The 25,018-nt window shown below is 39.9% G+C and overlaps 1 protein-coding gene across 5 annotated transcripts; it reads right to left on the reverse strand.

Annotated features, from left to right (window-relative positions):
• Nucleotides 1-3,835: 3,835 nt before the first annotated feature.
• Nucleotides 3,836-24,210, reverse strand: LOC117541541 (alpha-1,6-mannosylglycoprotein 6-beta-N-acetylglucosaminyltransferase A-like). Of its 5 annotated transcripts, none has more exons than XM_034208738.1 (21): nt 24,052-24,210; nt 23,877-23,909; nt 21,779-21,925; nt 21,511-21,601; nt 19,979-20,044; nt 19,514-19,729; nt 16,213-16,428; nt 15,303-15,379; nt 15,027-15,116; nt 14,840-14,896; nt 13,501-13,677; nt 12,026-12,195; nt 11,816-11,938; nt 8,502-8,635; nt 8,257-8,390; nt 7,402-7,545; nt 6,127-6,273; nt 5,436-5,549; nt 5,264-5,338; nt 5,014-5,165; nt 3,836-4,331 (listed from the first exon to the last, which is right to left on the reverse strand). In XM_034208738.1, exons 3-21 carry the CDS (start codon nt 21,869-21,871, stop codon nt 4,133-4,135), a joined length of 2,475 nt encoding a protein of 824 aa, XP_034064629.1. In that variant the 5' UTR covers nt 21,872-21,925; nt 23,877-23,909; nt 24,052-24,210; the 3' UTR covers nt 3,836-4,132. The 5 variants fall into 5 exon arrangements, with proteins under 5 accessions (XP_034064629.1, XP_034064626.1, XP_034064627.1 ...); XM_034208735.1 differs by having other exon boundaries at nt 14,834-14,896; XM_034208736.1 differs by having other exon boundaries at nt 14,834-14,896; nt 23,838-23,909.
• Nucleotides 24,211-25,018: the final 808 nt, after the last annotated feature.

The raw sequence follows: 25,018 nt of genomic DNA on the forward strand, positions 1-25,018 counted from the left end.
GATCTTGTGTTCATTACCAAAGTGCTCTTTAAGCAGCTGTTTTGCCCTTTGATAACCTTGAGCTGGAGGCAGATGTTGGCAGCTGCGCACTAGGTCCTTTGGTTGGCCTCTAGTGTATTGCTCTAGGTAATGCAGGCAGTCTCTTTCATCATTAGTTTTCCGCTCTACTCCTCTTTCAAATGCACGGATGAAGGCTTCAAACTGCAATGGGTCACCATCATAAACAGGAATGTCTCTTGGAGGTAAAGTAGAAGTGAGATGTTGTTGAGCCAGCAAAGCAGTGTTGTCATTTTGCCTCTGGATTAGGTTATAGATGTCACCTTGATTACCATTGTTGATTACAGGTGGTGTGATGTCAACATGTCCCTGCACATGTGTCTGTATACTTTGTCTGGGAATAGAGGTTTGGGCTTGATGAGGCAAGAATTCAGATGCATGTAGGTTAAATCTTGCTGTAGGGTTTCTGAAGTAAGAGCTCATCCCATCTGATGCTCTAGAGGTGTGTCTTGATCCCATGCCGAGCACGTTTAGCCTGACATTGGCTTCTGCCAGTTTAGTTTGTATATCCAATTGTTCCTTTTTCCATTTCACCTGTTCTTCCAACTGTTGTTCCAACTGTTGTTTCTGGTGTTTTAATTGTTCCCCTTCTACATCAAGCTCATGTTGTTTGTTCAGTGCTGCCGCCCTTTCGATTAAAGCCGCCCTTTCTGCCTGGGCTTTAATTCGAGCAGAAGAGGTAGATGATGCGTGTGATGAACCAGTTTTGTGTCTTGACTGAGGGTGTGATGCCTTTGAAATGCTGTCATCAGGTCCGATGTCATCTGAGCTGACACTTTGTTCTATGGCACTTCCCACAATAGAGTGTGTAATTGCCTGTCCACTCTCAGATAACCACACATTTGCATCTTGTATAAATCCATCAAATATATGCATCTTTTCTTGCAGCCACTGCTTTTGCTCTCCCATTTCTTCTTCAGGCAGTTGAAGGTCGGTTAATGATTTGTGATTTGCTTTTAATTCATCACACAACTTCATAAATTCAACCAGTTTCAACTGTATTTCCTTTGCATTGTCTTTTGAGCTCATAAGCTCTTTCAGTCTTTCCATTAACTTCTTTACTTGTTTGTAACTGAAGTTTCTTGCTTTTTGACAGTTTGCAATAAACAATTCCAATCCTTTGGCAGTGTGAGTGATAATCCTTTTTTCCCTCACAGATTGCAGTCCAACAGTGCCATCTTGTGACGTGACGTCAGATTTCACAGACATGATTAATGTTCACTGTCCCTTTAAGTTTCGTTCTCAGGAATTGTCCGTTAGCTGACAGCGCGCTGTTTCAAACAGCTGACAGCGTTGCAGCATTACATCCATTTACTAAGCCATTGTCCAATACAGCTTAATATCCCCAATACAATCTACTTATCACGCTGCACGGTAGACATACCCGGCCGCTTTCCCAGTCTTGCTCTCAGCCTCTTCGGTCCTCGCAGGTGGGAACAATCTCCAGCTGATTGTGGCGTGTGCAGCTGATCCGTGATGACGATGTCGATTGTGCATTAATCCAATTGTTTGTTTCCGTTGAAAACGATCCTTAATCCAATTTGAAGTGATTCTTATTGTCCAGTTTCACTCAAAGAGTGCGATTCCACTTAATGTAATCGCAGCGGCGACGGATTCATTTCAGAAGTGAGGGGGGGGGGAAAAGTGCGTGTATATGTGACATAGCCTACTTGCCAACCCTCACGATTTTCGCGGGAGACTCCCATTTTCCTCCCGGGGTCATATTTATCCCGCATTTCTCCCGATTTCTGACTAAATCTGATTTGTTTCATTCTAACATAACGCACCAAATGTTACTGTTTCCACTCGGACTTCAATACAGCTACACCATTGTTTGGTTTCCATGGTAATGTGTATCTTTAGTAGCGCGAGCAAATGAAAGTCTGAGAGGGTCTTCAGGAGGAAGATAGTCAGAGAAAACAGAACAAGAATGGACAACTCAACCCTCTGCTCACTCCTTTCCTGTAAATTAAACTATACAGACCAGCCCACATATGACAGCGCAGTTGCTCATTCCATCTCTTCTTTTTTCCTGCTACTCTCTTGTTTGACAAGCTGAATGTTGACTGGTGTTTGACTGAAGTAAGCTCTGTGTTATTAACTCGGTATTTACAAAGCTGTCATCTCCACATTTGGAGAAAGTTACAAGCCGTTTGACAGCATTACATCTGCATATTTCACAGAAGGCTCGTTTAGTGGTTTTGCAAATAATTAACCACTCTCTGTTTTTGTACCATTCTGCATTGAAGTACCTTCTCTTTGCCCAAATAAGCTTGTATTGGCCTGTCACAATGTCCCGACAACAAACCTCCATGCAGTCGGAACCAGCCTGTTTCGGTTCAACGATGCCGGCGGCAGCGGTTTTGACAGCCTCTGCGGCCGCAGAGCTGCTGCTGGTTCATGGTTAAAGGGCCAGGCTCCGGAGTTGTGGATGTCAGGGATGTGACATTCAAGTTGTTGAAATTTCAGCTTAGTTTGACTGTATTTTGTTTTCTTATGCGCCGGTTCTTCTGACATGTTTGCAAGTTTATCTATCTAGGTTAACGCCTGACACACACTGAACAACGTAACACATAACGTAAACAACGTAACAAATAAACACATCTAAGCTTTGTTATTGGTTGTATGTAGGCCTACATGGATACATTTGAATGGTGTGACAATGTCCTATTTGATTGGATTAAAATGTACATATTCTTCCTGTTATGTCTGCCTGCTGTATTTTACCTAATGCAAAGTGACCTGCTGCTCCATCGAAGTCAGTCGCATTGATCCGAAGACACATTTTGGGTTGTATACACTGTTGGAAAGAGGAGATTCCTAGCTTTCTAATGATATCAGGATTGTTTTTGTACTATATTAAGCAAAATATGTCACATTATATAATGACTGTCACCGAGTCATCATTTTGAGAAAAAGGCCTTAAAGTTTCCTCTTCTCTGGATCGATCTGATTGATTATTAGCGGAGCAAATGATCAAAGTAGTACGGAGGGAAGATATTTTCGTTTGGATTACTGGTCTGGGGGGAGCTCGCGAGTGTGTGCGTGTGTGTGTGTGTATACCACGTGTGTGTGTGTGTATACCACGTGTGTGTGTTTGTGTATTTTTGCGTTTGTTTCCCGGGGAAAACTTTCAGGAGAAACACCGGCTGTTGTTATGCTTGCTGTGACGTCAAATTACTCCGTTCTCCGCTTGTAATTATGCCGTTAAAAGCTTCAAAGCTGTATTTATCATCTGAATTTGCCGAAACAAGTTTAATATTCTGAAAGCCAAGACTTTGTTTATTTGAAATCAGATGAAAACAAACTGTAACGGACCCTGCGGTGTTATCTATGATTACTATGCCTTACATTCATAATGTCAGCGGAGGGAGGGGAAGCGGCGCTGTAGAAGAGCAGAGTGTCGAGTGAGAGGCGAGCTGTGTTCTTCCCTTTACAAGCTTAAAAAATGCCTGTAACTAATGAGATTGAATATAACAATCAACAATAACAAAATATACACAGCTAGATCAGATGGCGTTCTTTTTAGATGCGACTTTAGAGTAGAGGGGAATTATTGAAACGGGATGTGTACAGGGTTCCGCGGCATCCGCTGCTGCGAAAATGTGGGGCAGGGCCGTAAAGTGGGGGGGCAATGCCCCCCTGGCCCCCCCGCTTCCGGCGCCCTTGAGATGGCAATTTCCTTCTCCTATGTCCTAGATATGTTTGCCGTTACTTTCACAGAAGGGCTGAAGAGTGATCCAGACGCAGATACAAACAGATGATTTCCGGTCCTTTGTTGAAGTTTATAATGTTGTTTATTCAGCTTTACATACCAGGGTTAATTGTACAGTTTCTAATTGTTGTGATGAGCATCTGCCGGGCTGGTGGAATCGGTATGCTCTCTTCCTCCCGTGTCCACACCTCTCCTGTCACCTATGACCTCCTTATATACACCCGGTGCAGCTAAACCCCGCCACCCAGTGTTCATAAATAATATTGCACTATACATATAACTCAAATAAACTGACACACCAACAACACCCACAAAATGGCTCCTACATAGGCAATGACATGTTCTGTTTTCTACCATAAGTTAGATACAATCTTTGCATAAAGCTATCTGGTCCTTAATGAAGTCTCTACAGGGGCAGACGCGCGTCAAAGACTCGTCTGATCGGACACAGCTGAAGAGGAGGGGGTCGGACTGGAACCAACAGTGTTGAGTGCTGTTGTAGGCAGGAAACACCAAGCCACTGGCGGAGAACTCGGATGTTTGACAATCTACATTGTTCCTGGAAAAAAAAAGAGGAAGCTGTTAATCCAATTATTCAAAGTATGTCATTTAATTGGTAACAGAGGATTGAAACCGGGAGTATATGCAAATATCCTCCATACTGCTACTGGCAATTTTGCATAGAATCAAGCATGTGAGCCACAAATTATTCAAAGTAGGCCTATGTTCATTTTGGTATGAGTTGTCCGGATTTAGACCAATACTGGGTTCTGTAAACCCTACCAATGGGGACCTCTAAAAGACTCTACTCGAGACAGGGATGTCACAATACCAGAAATTGAGTTGGCTATAATCCACCAGTAAAATTCCACGATTTTCTATACCAAATTAAAAAATACGATATGCTTCAACATACACTTCTTTATTTCATACTGTTTTTTGTTATATTGCTGTGAAAACCTCTCATTCAAAGAAATGATTTATTCTTGGTGAAAACTAGATTACATTTGAACATATCATGATAGCATTATCATTTTCTTATTCCATTAGCACTTGTATTCTAACCATTTCCAATTTAAATTATATGTTTATAGTTTTATAAACTTATGTGAACTTTCTTTTCTGTATCCAATAAAATGGAGACAGCTCTCCAACGATACTATGAAGACACATGACTACAGAGTTGATACCAACCAAATCGCATTCATGTGTATGCAAAGTGACGTGAACTGAATACTTACTTTGCAAGAGTATTTACATTGTTAAGGTGTGGGAAAAATGCCGGTTCACAGATCAGCCCCGCCTTCTGGCAGGCAGTTTTACAGGACATCTGCGCCTTTACAACCTGGAGTGCGCTCAGTGGGGGCCAGCTCACTGCACTGCTGCACAAATCCTGAGGTAAAAATGTGAACATAATGAGAAGGTAAATTCTTTCTCTAATTGTCACAAATCTGATCTATTTTCCATCTCCTAAACCAACATTCCTCCAACCTGTTTTTCTATCAGGACGTTGACCCTCTGGAGCATCCCTTCACACGAAAACTCATAGGGAAGATAGGGCTCAATCTGAAATGTAATAAACAATTAAAGAAACATGAGCTTCCATAAATGCACTGTCGATTTTGAGAAATAGGTAGATTTTACACGATCTAGAAGGTTATACCGTCTGATTGAGAATAGCATTAAGAGCTCTTTCCACTTCTGTTAAGTTGTTCATGTCCACCGTCCAAACGTAGGGCTCTCCGATGGCCTCAGCATAAGGATGCTGGGATATTATCTGCAACACAAACACATTACAGTGAAACTGAACAATATAGAATACCACCATAAAAACATACATTATAGGTTTATTAAGTAAGGATATTAAATTAATCACCCTGTTAAATCAACTAGGTCATTATTTGCTTGTTCATTGTTTTGAGGTTGAATAAGATTGCTGGAAGTTTGTGGCAGAAGTTAGCATTACAATAACAAAATGAGCAGACAAAATGTGACTTTTGCTTCACCTGTTTTCAAAGATGGGGAAGGAAAAATGAACTTAAAAAAATATCCTTTATGGCAATAGTTCTCATTGCAGATTCACAGTAATACATTTAGAAAAATAGAAGCTGCATAGAAAAAAATGACTTTCTTCAAACCAGTTTTGCAGATGAAAAAGGGGGGCTTGCTTAGAAAGATTACCGTGGCAAGAAAATGTTTCACCTACTCTTTAGACATAATAACAGTTGGGAAAACCATTAAGAACAGACATAAATCACCAGATCACTTGCCTCTCAGGGCTTCCGTAGGATCTACAGGTGTTTAACTTGTTTGTCAGACCATGGTAAGTGATTCAGTTTAAAATGAGTGCTGACCTCTCTGATGTTGGGCTTTCCCTTGAAGAACATGGTGTTCAGACTGCTCTGCGGAGGGTTTAACTTGGGGTTCAGGAAAGCACAGCCATTGGCTAATGCCTCCAATGGGGCGGGGCCTTCATATGGGAAAGACAATCCAACAAAAACCTACAACAGATACAAACAGATTAGTATTTCCTTCACTTTATTTCCAACACACCAACAGTTATATGGTTCCCACATGCACTGCTTTACTGTCGCCACACGGTGCCAGCCTACAAAAACAGATACATTCAGCTCCAGTGTGCCGCACAGGGAGGGTCGTCATCACAAACGAATGCTGTGTAGGACCCATAGACTTTATATATAAAGGTAGAACCACACTCAAATAAAACTTTTGCCAGTTCAAAATATGTTCAATGCAAAAGGTCAAAGTAATTGGAAAAACTGCGTCCATCTCATTCTTCTTTGTGCCAAATTAAGACATGAAATAGTGTGTATGTAATGTAATATACGCTAATGTAGAAGAGACAACATATGTATTATTGTTGTTACTAGTTGTGTCAATCCATTCAAAAAATGTATTGCATTAACCACAATAATCTCCTGTTAATCATCACAGGTTTAAAATACTTGTGTTTAATTGAATTTTGGGGGAGATAAAACAAATACAAGTTAGGGGTTGTAATAAAGAAATGCATGAAATCATGACATGGTTTTTTTCAGTTCATTATAATATCTCACCTTAGTTTGGATACTTTCTTATTAGGGAAAGCATTTTCAAACCTGCTGTCACGTTGAGTCGCTGTAATAATAATGTATAATGTGCACAACACAAGGCCTAGGCTCCTATGGTATTATGCTACTGCTGCTATCATGTTGAGAGGATTATGTACAATATATGTTCCTACAGCGCTGAAATTACGGTCAAAACGTGATTATGTGACTCATTTTTGTTTATTTATTTTACAAGAAAGTTAAGGTTTCCAGACCAATCACAAGTGTTAATGCGTTAACGTTGACAGCCCTTGTTATTTCAGCAGTGTGAAGACGAAATAAAGCCAAAGTCAACAAAAACTTAGAGGAGACACACTTACATTACATGTCACTTGTCAGACGCTTTTATCCAAAGCGACTTACATACTCAATACTGTGGACAATCCCGACAGGAGCAATTTGGGGTGAAGTATCTTGCCCAGGGACACAACGACATGCTGACTACAGTGGGATTTGAACCTGTGCTCCCCTGATCCGAACACCAATGCACAACCCACTACACCACACGCCTCCACTTACCTTGCTTTGTCTCAACAGGGCCTGAACATCAGTGCCTTTCACAATGCCATGGTTTTTCACATAATTTGGAAGAGCGTTTCTGTTGTTAACTGTCCCATGGATCTCTAAGTACTTGTGGATGACATCCAGATATGCCGTTTTACCCTGCAGTGTGACAGCAGAAAAAGCAAAGGGTGACTTGCTGGATAAAGAAGCGGGTGTGTCACAAAATACACATGCCCCTTTTCGATGGGGGTTGAATGAATAAAAGACAGAGCCAACAGACTACTAAATACACACCATCTTAACAATATGGGTGCTCATTAGTGGGAAGTAACTAAGTTCATTAAAGCAGTACTTGTAGTTTTCTCCAATTCATGCTTCCTCATACTTCTACTCCACTACAAATTGGAAGAAAGTATTGTACTTTTTACTCGTTACTTTGACTAATGAATATACTATTATGGATTAAGAAACAGAAAATAACTTTAAATTAAATTAAAAAATAAATAAATCACTAAGATAAGCTCCACCTTAACCAGCTGCAAAATGAAAAATATGTTCACATTAAAAGATCACTATTATAATCCAGTGATGTCATGCATAGTATTCCAAAAATTGACATTCAGCATAATGAGAACTTTCAGATTTGGTGGTTTAGGTATAATTTGATGGAAATACTTTTGTACTTTTACTTAAGTGAAATGTACCAATGCCAAACTTTGACATAACCGAGAATTCCTACATTGTTGTATAACTTAACTAGAGTAAAGATATGTGTATTTCCTCAACCTCTGTTGGTTCCCTTAAATATCTTCTGGCCTTTTAAAAAAAAAAATAGGTTATTACAATGTTAGTTTTTTTGCGCATTGTTACCTTCCAAAACTCGGCTCTCTTTCCGTATACAAGTGCCTGGTTTTGTCTTTTGTTAGACTTAAACAGCTCACTTTGTTCCGACATCAGCTGGTTCTGCACCACAAAACCCAGGAATGTGTTGTCCGGTGTATGAGCTGCTCACAGGAAGAGAAGACATGTATTCGGATAGAGACAGAAAGAATACGCATATCTGTTCCTCAAGCAACATGTGTAAAATAGCTGTTGGAAATGAAGCAGATACATACGGAACATGGTGTAGAACTGCAGTGGGATCATGTTCAGTCCGCCGAATGGACTTGCAAGCTTGTGCTTATTGGCCCAAGATATATGATTGAAGTCTGGCTCAGTACCGAAAGTATCCAACACCCGTATAATGCACCTGAAGAACAGACACACAGATACACGGTTGCATTCATAAGCGCAATAATCGCACAGTAAATGTATATTTAACAGCACAAAGCATTTATCTCTGTCTCTACAGATAAGTCTGACTTAAAATGTGCATATGGGTGATCAACTGCCCCTATCCACACATCGTTCAATGAGACTTCATTTTAGTGCTTTCCCGGATTGAAAGTTGATTACTAGCATTTGAATGTTCAAATAAAATAATTAAACTAGTTAGGAAATACACACATCCTTAATGTGCTTCAGTATTTGTCATAATTCCTTTCTCCCCCTCCTCCCCCTACTGTATCACGACTATCTCCAACACACTCCGTCTTTTAAAACACTCTTTTCCCAAAGTTGTCCTGAGTTGATATACTTTCCATAGCCTCTGTGCAAGGATAATCGCCAATCGTCTCATACTTGACCACTTCTGCACTAAATACAATATTTATATTGTTCTCCTGAACTCATCTTTCTTTGTCTGACTTGGGCAAAGGAACTGGCTTTAAATTACTTCCAAATGCACACAAAATGACCAAAACATTATTTGTAAATGACTCCTTTTTCGACTAATGTTCCATAACGCCCATGTTTGTTCGCAACATATTGTAAACTAGTATTGTATTTAATCACATAGAGAACACTTTTTCAGTAATTACTGCATGAGTCATCAAGATCCTTCCTTCTATGTGTTTCAGCATTTTAATGTTAAAATTACCTATCATAGTATGGGGGTTATTCACTATCTTTATTCAAGAGCGTGGTATTTAAATTTGAGAGCATACTTTATTGATTTATTTCCCTCAAACCCTGTCCTCACACTCAAATAGTGCCTGCTTGCGCTTAGATTTGCTCTGCTTCTACTCAAACTGTACGCTTGCACTTGTGCACTTCCACAAACTGGATTTCCTGTGTTCCAGTTTAAAACCTTCTCCTCGCACTCAGGCTGTTTCTGTGCGCTCGTGAAATTCTGCTCTCAGATTCATTCTGTGCGCGCACGAAACTTTTGTGCAACAATCCTGTCAAAATCCCTCAACCAATAGGAGGCCAGGTTCTCCTTGCGGGTGCGTTGGCTTTACTTATTACAGCGTCCCGTAAGGGCGGTTACTCTTTGGTTTATAAACTACCGCCCTCCACGGCTTTATAACATAGCATGTACTTCACTTGTTTGATTTACAACTTTGGGGGGGGGGGGGGGGGGGGGGCAGTTAGTATATATATACCAGCACTTTACATAATACGTTCAGTGGCGAACTGGGACTAAAAATCAGCCCGGGAATAAAATAAAATCGTGCCTTCTGCAGAAAACATAGTGCAACAACAATAACAGCTAGCTAACATATTAGACAGACAGCATTGTCGTCGTTTAGGTGCTTTTTTTTCTTCTGGAGATAGGCACTTTGGGCACTTCTCAATCCACTCCTCCATATAGGAGGAGTGGAGTGGTGAATGCCACCCCGGAGGTCGAAGTTGTAACAGTTAGTTAGTTTCGTGACGGACGTAATGTAACAGTTGTAACGGTTCTCATACGCGGAGGGATACTTACTTACTGACCTGTGAAAAGTAACTACTTTTATACCCGGGATATACGCTAAAGTGACCAGATTTTCAAAATTAAAACCGGGGACATTTTGAGTTTTGCGGTCAATATATCATTAACATATCCAATTGTCTTCACTGTTAAAGAAAAAAGGGGGACAACTCTGGTTTAATGTAATTCGAACATTTGAACTGTTGGATACACAGAGAAGGAAGATAGCTCATATATGAGACTTCAAATGTATTTTATTTTGAAACTGTACATCAGATTGTCTTGATTCTCTCTGAGTGACTAGATGGAGTCTCCTGCTATCACCCTGAAGTGAAATAAGGATTTGATTGACTTCGAATGACTCTTTGATTATGGACGGTTTCTATTAAATAATAATCAAAATATAGATGGACAATAGATCTAATTTGAGATTTTAAACAGCATACATTTTAAATTGTGTTTCAGAAAGTAATGTTATTTTAGGAGTGTTGTGAGATGGTGTCAACATCAATTGAAATTAGTCACCCAGTGGAAATGTCAGATATGTCTTCATAACTGTATACTTACATTTTACATTTACTCAGTTATAATGTGGTAGTTATATAGTTTGTTTTAAATTATTATTGATCACATAGTATGCTACATATTTCTTAATTCAAGCTCCAGTATATATGAATATGTGTGGTGTGTTTTTTAGGTATATTTGTTATTGACCGAGTAAACGCTTTTATTTTGAAGGCAGTTTTTACAGGCCTCTACCGTAATCATAGGATATTCGCGCACCGCAATACAACGTGCGTGCTGGCTTGACTGTTTTTCCGAAGTGGGGGCTGGCTTGACCACAGCCTGTTTACCCAGTGTTTCCTGACATGAAACGTTTTATTTCACCTTGCTATGTGTTTTTAACGTATATTAAAAAACGGGGACATTTCCGGGGACAGGCCAATACAAACGGGGACGTCTGGTCATCCTAATATACGCTCATTATATCACGGCTAAGAAACATCAGATTGTTTGATTTGACTTGTCCGTTTTATAAACATATAGGCCTACTAACTGTGCTTACCCCCCCCCCCCCCCCCCCCCCCCCCCCCCCTCCCAACAAAAAAAAGTTGTACAGTGCATGTTATGTTATAAAGCCGTGGAGGGTGGGAGTCTATAAACCAAAGAGTAACCGCCCTTACGGGACGCTGTAATAAGTAAAGTGAACGCACCCGCAAGGACACCTGGTTGGTTACCTCCTATTGGTTGAGGGATTTTGACAGAATTATTGCACAAAAGTTTCGAGCACGCACAGAATAAATCTGAGAGCAGAAATTTCACCAGCGCACAGAAAACAGCCTGAGTTCGAGGAGAAGGTTTTTAAACTGGAACACAGGAAATCTGTAAGCAGCAATATATCTGAGTGCAAGCGTACAGTTTGAGCAGAAGCAGAGCAAATCTAAGTGCAAGCAGGCACTATTTAAGTGCGAGGACAGGGTTTGAGGGAAATAAATCAATATGCTCTCAAATTTAAATACCACGCTCTTTAATAAAGATAGGGAATAACCCCCATATAGACACATTACACACATATGTGCCACACATGTAACTCACACGTGCGTAACAATAATCAGGAACTGGGATCCTGATACTCACCTGTATTTGAACCAAGGTCCCTTTAGTACACTCTTGATCTGCCTAAGGCCGATAATGTCTGTGTAGATCAGATTCGGATTTAAATGAAAAGGTGAGCAGTCACCTGTGTCCACCCCAAAGTAACTAGACAGAGAGATAAACATGAGCATTGTTAGAGGCATTATTATTAAACGTAGTGCAAAATAAGGATATTTTTGTGTGCACACTCACTGCCGGAGGTCAGGTAAGGAGGCAGTTAGGTAAACATGGTGACCCAGGATGTGAAGTGTGGAGAGGAGGTCACTCCACTGGACCAGTTCCCCAAGGGGGCCCCCATTGAAGGCAGCCTCTGCTATCATAGCTTTAGATTCAGCTGTCACCAGTCCAGGATGCACCAGAATCTAGATCAAAGTTAGAATTCCATGGACAACATGCAACAAAATATCCTCTCTCTCTTTTGTTTAATACTTTTTTGTTGCCAGAATTCATCAAAACTCAAACCAAAATAATTGTTTGATCTGATACCATTCTAATATCAATACAAAAATATACTGTATCTAAACAGGTTGCAACATTGAGTTATCATTCACCTTACAACCCCTTTTCTATCATTGTGGTAACAAATGCCCCTTTTTAATGATAAATTAAGAAGGTAAATACTCAATAACATCATTCAAGTCTTTATATTTAAGAATCCTTTATTCATGGTGCTGGGTTTCCAAACATTGTCTATTAAGTAAAACAAAAATGGTTTCATGGCGTAATAGGCACAAGGGGAAGTTACTGGTGTTAGGGTTAGACAGTCATACAGAGAATAAGTACTTTAAAGTCGCAGCTGGCGTTAGGCGATGGTTATGAGCGGTTGGAGCACGAGCATCACACCACTGTAGTGGTTAGCCAATGGCACTATTCCATTGTGGCACACCATTTGCCACGCCACTCTCAAGAAGAGATTAAAGTCCTGCTTGCAATTCAATTCTCGCTTCGTACGTTTAATAGCAACATGAACACATCACCACCTTAGACTGCCATTGTTGCAATTGTGAGTGATATAAACAATTAGCACTGTAGCAACGTAAACGGTGACGTCATGTTTGGCCCCTTTTGGGCTCTTGTTTGTGGAAAAGCAAACTGGTTCTTAAGTGGTTTGCAAGTTGAACCAACTGCAAATCAAACTAGCCCCAGTAGGGAACTAAGAAAACTAATTTCAGTGGAAAAGGGGTACGAGACCGTAGTGTGGCAAAAATAGTCCAGTGTTACCCAGTGTGTTGAAAGTAACATTTCTGTAACATGGTCATTGTATTATTTCAAATGTTTTTAGACTTTTAAGGTTGGAGCGGCCTTTATGTTATGGCTCAATTCATGCATAAACAACATGAAGTACTATTCTTTGTATAATAGAAGGCTTTTCTAGTTGAGTTGAGGAAAGCATTAGGTCACTGGAATGGCAAACCTGTTCAATGAGGAAGGGAGCGTCTATTTCTAAAAGCATCCTCTAACAAGAAAGTTAAAAGGTCTATTACATGTATATGTCACAGGAAGAGAAATGGAGAGTGGCCTTTGTTTAAAAAATGACTGTAATTAGGGTGGAAATTATGTCCCCTCCATCATAATTAAAGACTACGTGTGTTCAAAAGTAGGCAAGGCAACCGTAACTAATGGGGCAAGGCTTTTTGAAATATAAAAAAAACAATTGTTTGCCTTACCTGTTTAGCTTTCCTCTCCTTCATGTTATATTTGGCTGAAAGAGAGCGCCCAGCCTCGACCCAAACCCTTTCCATACTGCGAATTCTTTGCTCAATCCAACGAAACTGGGATCTCTTTTCCAGAGATGTATACAGATCTGTAAGATTTTCCCTTACCACTGCGTAGTCAGATCCCGCCTAGAAAAAAGAAGAAACCACAAGGCTTATTCTCTATTATTGACTTTTTTGTAGATTCAAGTTGGACAACCAAATCTCCTCAGTCAGAATGTCAGAATTCTCAATAATACACTCACATTTGTGTCAATTATATCACATCTTGATCAGCACTTAGTTACATTTGGACCATGAATGCCACTGAAAGCAGTGATTCTCAAAGTGGACTCAATGGCCTCTGTCATGAGGAAAAGTCTTCAGATGCATTGATCATGTACATTTCCATTAAATGGTTCAACACAATTAAGCTTTTATAGTTATATAATGATATAGTGCACTTTATAATCTAACGCATCTAGACCTTTAAAACCTGCAAATATAATAATACATGTGAATATGTAAGGGATAATGTGCAACGAGGCAGTCATTAATTAAAAAAGAACACCCAACAGGGTGATCATGGAGCCTGACGCGAAGTGAAAGGACCTTGATCCGCTATTTAAAAAAATGATCTGTTCCATGGCGAACCAACGGCTGGAACCACAGCAAAAATAGCGTAACTTAAATTGACGACAGCAATGAACAAGGTTTTCTGTAACTGTCCAAGTCTGTTCACATTTTCATTTAAAAAATCTCCCTTATCTAGTTGAAAGTGTAAGTGTAAATATAACCAACATGTCATATCTACAATACGGAATGTTACACACAGACACTAAACGACAGATGTAAAACTAACATCCATGGCTTGTTTTCCATCAATTAATGAAATGTAGTAACACAACCTTTTAAGCAAATATCCAGTGTCTTTGAGGTTTTCAACATCCAGAACAACAACATGTAAAATAATAAAAGCTGTTTGATTTTCACACTATTAGAATACTTGAGACTAAACAATACTCTTTTCGGATGATCAAGTGTCCTAGAAATAGTTTAGAGAAATTATCTTACAGTAATTTCGAGAGTATTTAATCTTGCTGTCACAGAAAAACACACACACACACACACACACACACACACACACACACACACACACACACACACACACACACACACACACACACACACACACACACACACACACACCACACACACACAACACACACACACACACACACACACACACACACACACACACACACACACAACACACACACACACACACACACACACACACACACACCTTTACCTCTGCTTTTTTAGATAGAGGTACTCTGCATGGAAGTACAGGACACCACTTCTCTACCTAAACGCAGCACACACAAAAAGAGGTTATGTCAGCACCAACCATACACTTTTTCTTCTTTTTGCAATTACAAAAAGTAGTGTTACTCAGTGTTACTGTGCGATATAAGAGCTTTAAACTACTTTGGTACCTCACTGAGGTAGATCAAGAAGGAGCACACAGATCCGTTGACCCCGTAACCCGCGTAGCAAGGTTGACTCTTCCACATCTGACTCAGCCACTGAAAACACAATCAACACAAAAGGCTTCAAGTCAAACACAACAATTAGCAATGTTGTGTATCTTCCATGTATGCCTATTTTCATCACTTCAATATGTGTGGAGAAAATGACTTGTTTTAAGTGATAATATATTGTTAGGAGTTTGTATGAAAAATATTTTGACGAGAAGAAAGAAAATCAGTTACTTTCAATTTCCCCATACATTCTGGGTGGTTATCCATAGGTGGTAGAGGGCAGTTTGTGTCCTCTTCAAATTTCTTGTCTACAAAAACACAAAAAACAGCACATTTGTTTTTTCAGAGATGCTCTATTGATTAAAATGTGTTATTTTACATCTGTTAGTTTATTCCTTAATTTCTATCATTCCAATTGGTGATGTCATTATAGAATGTCTTCATTAAATTCAAGGCAAGGGTAAATAAAGACAACCTTCAAATTTCCACCAACTGTGCACAGGAGTGGTTTAACAAGTTCTCATTGGATGATTGCTAAAGACTGAGCCTTGTAGTGTATGTGGAGATTGCGTTCCTCTCCATTGTGCTCAATCCCCCTGCAATTACATTGTGAAACAGGGAGCAAATTCTTCTACTTTGTTAGAGGCTACGATGCTCGTTCACATTCTTGAGTATTTGCAGGAGGGAACTTTCCGTTCCTTCACATATTTTTTTTTGTGTTGAATACTCTTTTTATTGTCCTTTTTAAAAAACATTCAGACATAACATACATACAACATAGACCCGCACATTTGTGCAGACAACTTAAAAAGAACCTTAATACAATCATGTAGCAAGATATCTGTGTATATCTCAGCATGCATAACATACATAATTCCTTAAATAAAAGCACAAAGAGAAAATGTATACGAATACGACATTATAATAATTATAATGGCCTGAGATGTGGCCTCATTATAATGAGAAAGATCAAATAAGAGAAAATACATTATCCTTAATGCATATTGTTTTTTAGTCAATGCTAAACAAGGTTTTTGTTCTGAACATTATTCATGCATTTTACGTTAGAATGTATGCATGTTAAAATAAGGCATTGTGGGAATACAGTTGCCATTCTACTTTCAATAAAGAGTACATTTACCAGGTTTTAATGGTTGAACTTTCTCCACCATCTCCTCCTTCTTTTTCATTAGAGGCGGGGCTTTCTCCATGTGTGTCAGTTGCAGTCGGAGCTTATCCGCACGCAGATCCTTAATCATCTCATCTTTCAGTTTTCCTTTATCTTTTTCAGACTCAATTTGAAATTGGAATAACTGCATTTCTGCTTTGCAGTCCTTCAAAGGAGGCGGGGGAGGGACTGAAATAGAGATAGAAGTGTTAATTTGAGAAATGATCCCTTATATTTTCAAGAGGCTAGCATCTGAAAATATCTGTGTAAGCAACCAGCCATACTTTACAAGTATTACTAGTCGAATATTCAGTAAAGCCTGCGTCACACTGTCCCGAAATTGACACCAGATGGACACACGATAAAGGAAATGTTCAAATTCGGCTCTGATCGTAACAACATCGGGCCATTCGTGAGGGCATCTTAAGCCATCGTATGACCGCCGGTGGAGTTTCTCAGGCTCCGGCAGCAACTTCGTGAGCGGTGGAAAAATCTTTGACATGCCAAAAAATTGCCGAAAGACCTTGCAAAGGTTCATTTTCGTGTTGAATTTGTGTGTCCATTTTGCCCTTCGTAAGGCCATCGTGAGGGCATCTTGTCAAATCGTGTCATCTTCGTTTTTACTTCGTGTGATCATCGGTGCCATCGGGCATTTTTCGCCTCACGATGACAATACGAAGGAAACAAGAAGCTGCCCGATTGTCTTAGGAAGGCAACACGACTAGGTGAAGCCCTCGGAATGCCGTTGTGTAGCCATCGTATTATAGTACGATGACATCGAGATGGGACCACGGTGTCGGCGAAGACAGCCAAATTTAAGTAGCTCAAGCGTTTCCCATGTGTCATGGTAACATGGACATATAAAAGGCCAGCCTCAGAGCATCTTCCTCAGTCAGTCCTGAGCAACTCTACAGAGCAGAGGTGTGTGTAACTCCCAAAGCTTCAATCTTTCTTGCATTTCCTCCCCTTTCTCTCTCTGGTTGGAGACTCAGTGCTGTCTTCTTGGACCTCTAAATCCTCAGTTTCCTCTGCTTTCCTCTTCTGAGTTCTGTATTTACCAGCCAGCTTCTTCCATCTGCCTCTCCCTGCCTTGGGTGGCATGTTCAAGTTGAATTAAAGTTGAATTTACTGTGTGTTCTGCTCCCAATAATCTCCGATCAGCAATTTAATTTCCCACGTGCGGCCGAAGGTTTTATACCATCGGGAGGTCACGTGACGCTTTCGCGACCTAGTTCGAACGCATCGTGCTCTCAATACGATGTTGTGTAGCCATCGTGTGGCCTTTGTGTGTCTTGCGGGTATGAACTACAATAAAAATGCACATCTTCGTGTTGCCTTCGTGTGTGGTTCGGGTGCCATCGTGTGGCCTTCTGTAGGCATCATACTTGCTTCGGTTGTTGCTTGGCTGTTGACCAAGTTCGGGCCATCTTCGTGTGAAATTCACAATTCCATATTCGTGTGTCCATCTTGCGTTAATTTCGGGACAGTGTGACGCCAGCCTTAGCAAATATCAATAGGAATAGGAACATGCATTTTTGATAAAATAATTGTATGATATCAAATCAGAAGTGTGACAAAATTGTGTTGTGTATTTGATTGGCAGTAAATAATCCATGAAAATAACTAAATTGACAATGTCTTATCCATATGACCAGTATTGTCTTTGTATTAATGTCTCTGCATTGAGCAACATTGTTTTCTAAAAACCCACATGTGTGACATGTTTTTCTTTGAGCCTGGTTTATACAAACAAACAATGCGCTGTTAGGCAGCCCTGCAAGATGTTTTGTGAGTTACTAAAATGTACAAATGCTTGTATGTTTAACAAGTCGTTTGTTTAAGTATCCTCCAAATCGCGAAAGGGCATACAAACTAATGATTCAGTGAAGAAGTCAATGAATCTTAACGTGATCCCCTTAATGCCGAGGACGAATGAATTCCAAGTCCTTTCGAGGATACCCTTTATACAATTCCTGTAGAGAAAGCAGTGGAGTATTAAAGTATTTAAACAACTACAATCTTATAATTAAACAAAGGATGGTTGAATATGCTGGTAACAAGTTCAATTTGACATTGTTAATATTGAAAATAAATCCATTATTATACTTTTTTAGTAGGCTATTTGTGGCTTCTACACATTGCAGAGCCTTCGGTACGCAAATAACCTGATGATGTCTGTTACGTTCCCTCTTGGCTAGGGGTACAAAGGGACACGACACGACCAGTTTGGAATTGGTCATTGTTACTGGTGGTTAATTTGTAACCAAAACTTTGAACACAATAATATCCACACGAACAGCCTGGACCAACAACGGACCAAACTGTTACGGTTTAACAACAAAGGACTCCAAAAGAGAGTTGCAGAGTATGCTACAAAAGAAAGAACGTACCTCACTTCTAAAGTGGAACAAAACACTAAACAAAAGGAAGCTGTGTGTGGAAACACAGCTGTTACTGATCAACCGGTGATTGGGGTCTAAGCAATAGTTTCACAAAGGCTGATCTACAGGCGCTAAGCTAACCTGGATCTACGCAATACACACACACAAACCCTACACTAAACACAGAATACTACGACACACTGCTAACCAGTGTGCTCGCACCGAACCCTACTGAACACACTGCTAGGCAGTCTAACGAATCACCGAATACACACTGCTAGGCAGTCTAAGGAATCACAGAATATTGCAATGTCACAATGCGAGGCTTGAGGTGTCTGTCCTAAAATACAGAGCCTCCCGAATTGTGTCCGTGTCCGGCCTTTATGCTCCTCCCCCGGATGACGTGGCAGAAGCGGGCGGGGATTGGACAGCATAGGAACCGCACAGCTCATTTACATACACACACACAGCCAGAGTTAAGGGCACAAGGTAACAGCGGCTGTAACAATGTTACTTTTGGATTGCACACCTTGGCCACAGGGATACTACGGCCATCATAAGGCTTTCTGAAAAACACTTGCACTGTTATCTTTGACTGAATTATACTTAGACGGTCTTACTACTGGAAAAACACAAGAGCACCTATGTGTGCTGTGTGCGTCTAAATCCACTGCTGAAAATAGTCCCTACGTTACAGCACATTTTATACATTGCCAAAAAAATGCAGTGCCAAGCTGTTAGTTCAAGTTATATATTACATTACATTACACATTTGTGATATGATCATTACACATTTGTATACTGATTCCTTACGATTATATAAACTGTATTGGTATTGTAGAGTTTTGGCTTGTAAACCTGGGCATTGTGGGTATCTTTATTTGTGATCTTACCAGATTTTAACTGTTGGATTTTCTTCTCCTCCTTCTCTAATTGTAGCTTTAGGAGTTCCTCCATGTGAGCCACGTGTCGCTGTAGTTGTATTTTATCCAAATGCATTTCCTTAATCATTTCATCCTTCAGTTGTCCTTTCACTTTTTCTGCCTCCATGTGAATCTGGACAGACTGTAATTCTTCTTTGTAGTCCTTCAAGGCAGGTGGGCCATGAGCTGAGAGAGAGATTGTGCTGTGAATTAGAGTAGCCATCCATCTACTTTGAACATATTTTCAAGAGGTTGCATCTGAATAGAGCTGTGAAAGACATACTTTATTATAATTACATATAGAATATTCATTAGGCAATTATCACCAAGGAGGACCCATATTTAATTTGAATGTGGTGCTACTTCACTGAAGAACATGAGAACTCTGACACAAACATGACAGAAAAAACAAGTCTTGTATGAGAGTTTGCTCACGATTGTCAGAGGATTCTGCGATGTTCAGGAGATCATTGACGATCTTGATAATTCTCTTCATTTTTTCTAGAGGAGTACAATATTACAAAAAAGGAGATTGAAGGACAGAGTTGAACAGAAAAGTCGGGGGAAATTAAGAGATGTACAGTATGGAGCAGTCATAAGCCAGGAGGAAAAAGATAATCTGAACCCGTTTTATCTTATTGTCGCCCTCTATTTTACATCCTGCACCCTTATTATGAATTGCTCAAATATGAATGTACTTTTTCCGGCTACTGTGGCTAAATCACATGTCCTCAGTGTCTCCGTTCATCCTCTACAATAAAAAAAAATGAGGCATAATCATCCTTTATTCACTACTCTACATTCATTTTACCAAATGTGCTCCACTGTTTAACACTAGAACCGCCAACGGGTACATTTTACCCGCAGCTGTTTTTTGATTGTATGTAACTTTTTTTCAATAACATATTAAAGTCTCCCAGTCCGTGACTTTTCCTGAATGTGTGTTATGTAGCACCCTCTGTTGTTAACAATTGTCAATAGGAAGTCAGATTGAAAAAATCGGCAAAAAAAATGCCATTTATAGGCTACCCATATCCGCCAGCGGGTAATATTTACCTCATAGAAAATGCAGCGTAAACATGACGTGTTGCTATAGCAACGCCTTTTGTCTACTGCCGTTCCTTATAGATAGAGAGATAGATTGAGAGAGAGAGAGATATATAGATAGATAGATAGATAGATAGATAGATAGATAGATAGATAGATAGATAGATAGATAGATAGATAGATAGATAGATAGATAGATAGATAGATAAATATATATATTGATAGATGGATAGAGAGAGATATAGACAGATAGATAGTTATAGATAGTGTAACATCTTGGAGAATACAAGATCTTGGATGACTGAGCTCACGTTGAGGACGTAATGCATGTGTGCAGGTTACGTGCAAGTTGAATAAAGATGGACACTCGGAATGAGAGAAGTAGTCCGGGTCGTCTGTTTATGTAGACAATTATATGAACATAGAACAGAACATTACGGATAGATTGATAGATAGTTATAGAGAGATAGAGAGATTTGTACCTAAACAAAACACAAGTCTAACACCAAGTGTTTAAATCAGCACTCTTAGCGATATTTTATACTTCATGCTATCTGCACAAACTATATCATATGAAAAGCTGAGAGTCCACAGATTCTATTGGTATAGGTTTCATCCCTGTGCGATCAAAACTCACTGTTCTGTATGATAAATAAAAGAACATTGTACCTTGCAAATCAATAGCGGGTACATTTTACCCGTTGGCGGTTTTAGGTATAGCTACAGCGACCTCTGGCGGTTCTAGTGTTAAAGGCTATGTGAGGAAGAGTGAGTGTGACACTCGCTGAGATCATTATCTTACACCAATACAATCTTTACCCCGCATCTATTTTTCTATGTTATGTTCTGCTGCTCCATCACGACCCCAGTTTTTTTTTCCAAGCTTAACTCCTATCATTATCTCTTTGCTCTCTCCTCACCTTCAGGCCTGCCTGTTCCCTCCCCCACATTGCCATCCCGCCCAAGTCTGTTGATGGTGGCCATGCTGATGATGTCCTGGTCAGCATTGCTCTAAAAGAAGTTTAGAGAGAACACATTATAGGGAAATTGGTAAGAAAACGTCTAATAATCAATTGAATATAAGATTGATGATGCTGGTACATGGGTTAGGGTTAGGGTTCGGACAATGATTAAACTGAAATTTGATATGTGAGGTCAATGAATGAATGGATGAGTAAAGATACACACCAGCATGAAATATGGCAAACTCAGGCACCAGATGAAACAAATGCCCAGTAGCAGACACATGGTCTTCCAGAGGGTGTCTGTTGTTTTCCTCATGATTCAAATAGCTTCAGCCGGATGATGTAGAGTTGGATGTTTGGAGACATGGGCCTTGTTTTCAACAAAATAATATATTTTAGATTAAAAACAGTGTCGTAAGGACGTTTTAGTAAACTTACAAGTAAAGTTCCTGCATTTAAAATCCTCAATCTGTAAAAGTATTATCTGTCACAATTCTCATGTTATATCACGTTTGTAGTTTTGTATGTTTGGGTTTATTTTGCTGTTCGGTTCTCCCTGTCTTGTTTTCCTCCTTGTGTATTGTCTGGTCCCTCTCCCTAGAGGATTCTCAATACTCAAATTTCCCCTCCTCGACTCCTCGACTCCTCGACTCCTCGACTCCTCGGTCCTCCGCTCGCATCTCCTGTGGGCGGGACTAAGTCTCAAGGAGGGTAATCGTGGAGGGGAGTCGAGGAGGGGAAATTTAAGAATTGAGAAGCCTCTCCTGTGTTTTTCCTCCCTGTCGTTAGTTTCCCTGGTGTGTCTAATTGTCTGATTGTGTTCACCTGTTGTCCTTATGTTTCTCCTCCCCTACCCGGCTGTTTCTCGTCTTGTGGTTACCCCTCCCTGTATTTAGTCTTGTCTCTTCCTGTGTTCAGTGTTGGTTCGTCTTTTGTTGGTGACTGAGTTCACCGGTGAGTGTTCTGTTTTGTCCAAGTTATTTTCATTATCCTTGAAATAAAGGTTAATCAGAGTTATCTGCATTTGGGTCCTGCTTCCTTCACTCAACCGTAACAATTATCAGTATTATTACTGTCAGTGTTTTACTTACTTAATAGTAATACTGCCCCATTGTGTTGTATTTTATTGTTGTTATCCTCATTTAAACACCTGTATATACTTATGGGTAGGTACGTTTACAGCAATTCATTATATTCTTACTGTCAGGTTTGGCAAGGTTCCGGACAGCAGTATAAATAAGAAGGCAGGTAAGGGGATGTAAATTAAAGCAAGCTTTTTATAAAATAAAAAGCTGTTGCAATATAAAAAAACAGGAGCAGGCAAGGGGGAACAAAAGAGAAACAAACAAACAAACCGGGACCAGAGGCCTGTACTACGAAGCCAGTTCAACATACCCTGGATATGTTTGAGTTACCCGGCCTACCTAATCCAAAACAAACGCGCTCTCGCTTTACTGTCCTACGGTGCTGGTTATCAACTCAATCGCTCAAATCAGCCGTGTTCTATCTAGTTAGGTGCGCGTTCACATAAAAGGGGTGATATTTGGAGCGATCGACCAATCACAAACATGGACAAGCCGCATACTGACAGCGCAGTGCGTCATACTTCCTGAATGAAAAGTCAACTATAATATTAGACATATGAAGAAGTTAAACTTTAAACGTTCATGACTTAAACACTTTATCCTGCAAGGTGAATACAGCTGGTAAAAGAAAAAGTGTTTGAATGCGTACATTAACAGGTTTATGATATCACTGCCCCGTCTAAAACACGATCTGACTTTAATTACATTCGACTCGAGTGTTTCGTCAACTTAATGTGTTGCTTAAAATAATACTTCTGCATACAGTATGTGACACTGTAAGTGTCCTCCTCTCTCCTCGTCTCGGCTCGCATCTCCTGTGGGCGGGACTGAGACACGAGGATAGGAGTCGAGGAGGGGAAATCCCAGAAATGAGATATGGCCGGCAAGACTAAATACACAAGGGTAACCACAAGACAAGACACAGCTGGAGAGGGGAGGTGAAAAACAGACAGGAAGCAAAGGCAGACATGAGACAGGGGGTGAACACCATTCAAAGTAAAACGGGAAACAAAGACAGATCTTGACATTACAAAATAAAACTGAAAATAAACAAATCCTAACACTTTAAAATTAGGAAAAAACGTCCTGTTTTTAGCTTTGGACCATGCATTTTCCAGATTATACAATAGGCATTTTAAATAGTTTATAGAACATAAGAAATAGCAATATTTTCTCAAAACATAAATAAACACTTACTCCTTCAATTCAACATAGACATTTAAAATCTGTAGTTACATTGTTTTTAGTAGACAGCCAGAAGAAGAGTCCCTGTAATGTGAACATGAAACGACTTAAGTAAATATTTCAGGTAGGCTTACTAAGGTACATTAGTTGAGTAAATTACACAATGATTTGTCAACTATTAGCTTGAACTCTCTCCACAGTAATGACAAATAACTTTCCAACTTACCTCTTGACTGCTAGGATATCCTTCCTGAATAGCATGCTATAAACTACATGTCCTCTGGTATTATCTCTCATATGCAAATAATCTGCTTTTCTGTGAAGCCAATTTATCAGTAGACTTTGTTCTGTCAGTATCTCTCTGATACAAATAGCCTGCTACCTGCCTACCTAAAACAAATGCACTGACATGCTTAACCCCCCTAACCTGTTAACCCACAATACTGTAGCAAGTGCGTCTAGCATTCCGCTCAGAAAGGCTGACATCATTGTTTTGTTTTTTGGTACATGTATAGTTTAATGTCATCTCTTCGTGACACCGGTGTGTATAATCCCATGCTGTATGACCTTGATTAGCTGGAAACAAATACATTTACATAATCTCACTACTATTAAAACACATTTAAATTGCAATTTGATGCAGAACTCCAATTCAGGACTGGCAGGAAGTTGCAAAATAAGTATTTTATTTATAAGGGAAACGCAAAATCTTGGATATAAAATGTAGAGAAAGGTAAAACCTGCGAGACATGTTGGGAGTTAGTTATTCACCAAGTGTAAGTGTTCAACTTTCAGGCAGGAAAACAAACTGACAGACAGTTAAGTTAAAAATAGCTACTGAACATGACATGAGGCACATAAATAAACTGTGTGTGGCAATATGGGTAGAGAGTGAAGATGGTCATGAAGGGAGACAGCTGAGGAAGAGAGGGAGCAAGGAAGGGTGTTAAGGCCGCTACACACCAACCTGAGACCAAAGAACGCGTACCGAAGGCGTCCCGACTTTTACGTCTGCTACGTCGCCTGCGTCGGCTACGCCGTGCGCCAGGCGCCGCCCGCCTACGAACATACCGCAAAGACCTCATTCGACGAGTGGCAATAACTGTCCTTTCACTTTCATGTTCAATTGTAGGCTACATTGTATTTTGTTTTAAATAGTATTCATGCCACTGTGCAAATCTTATCAGAGGTAA

The sequence above is a fragment of the Gymnodraco acuticeps genome, unplaced genomic scaffold, assembly GCF_902827175.1.
Source record: "Gymnodraco acuticeps unplaced genomic scaffold, fGymAcu1.1, whole genome shotgun sequence".
In the NCBI taxonomy this organism is placed as follows: Eukaryota; Metazoa; Chordata; class Actinopteri; order Perciformes; family Bathydraconidae; genus Gymnodraco; species Gymnodraco acuticeps.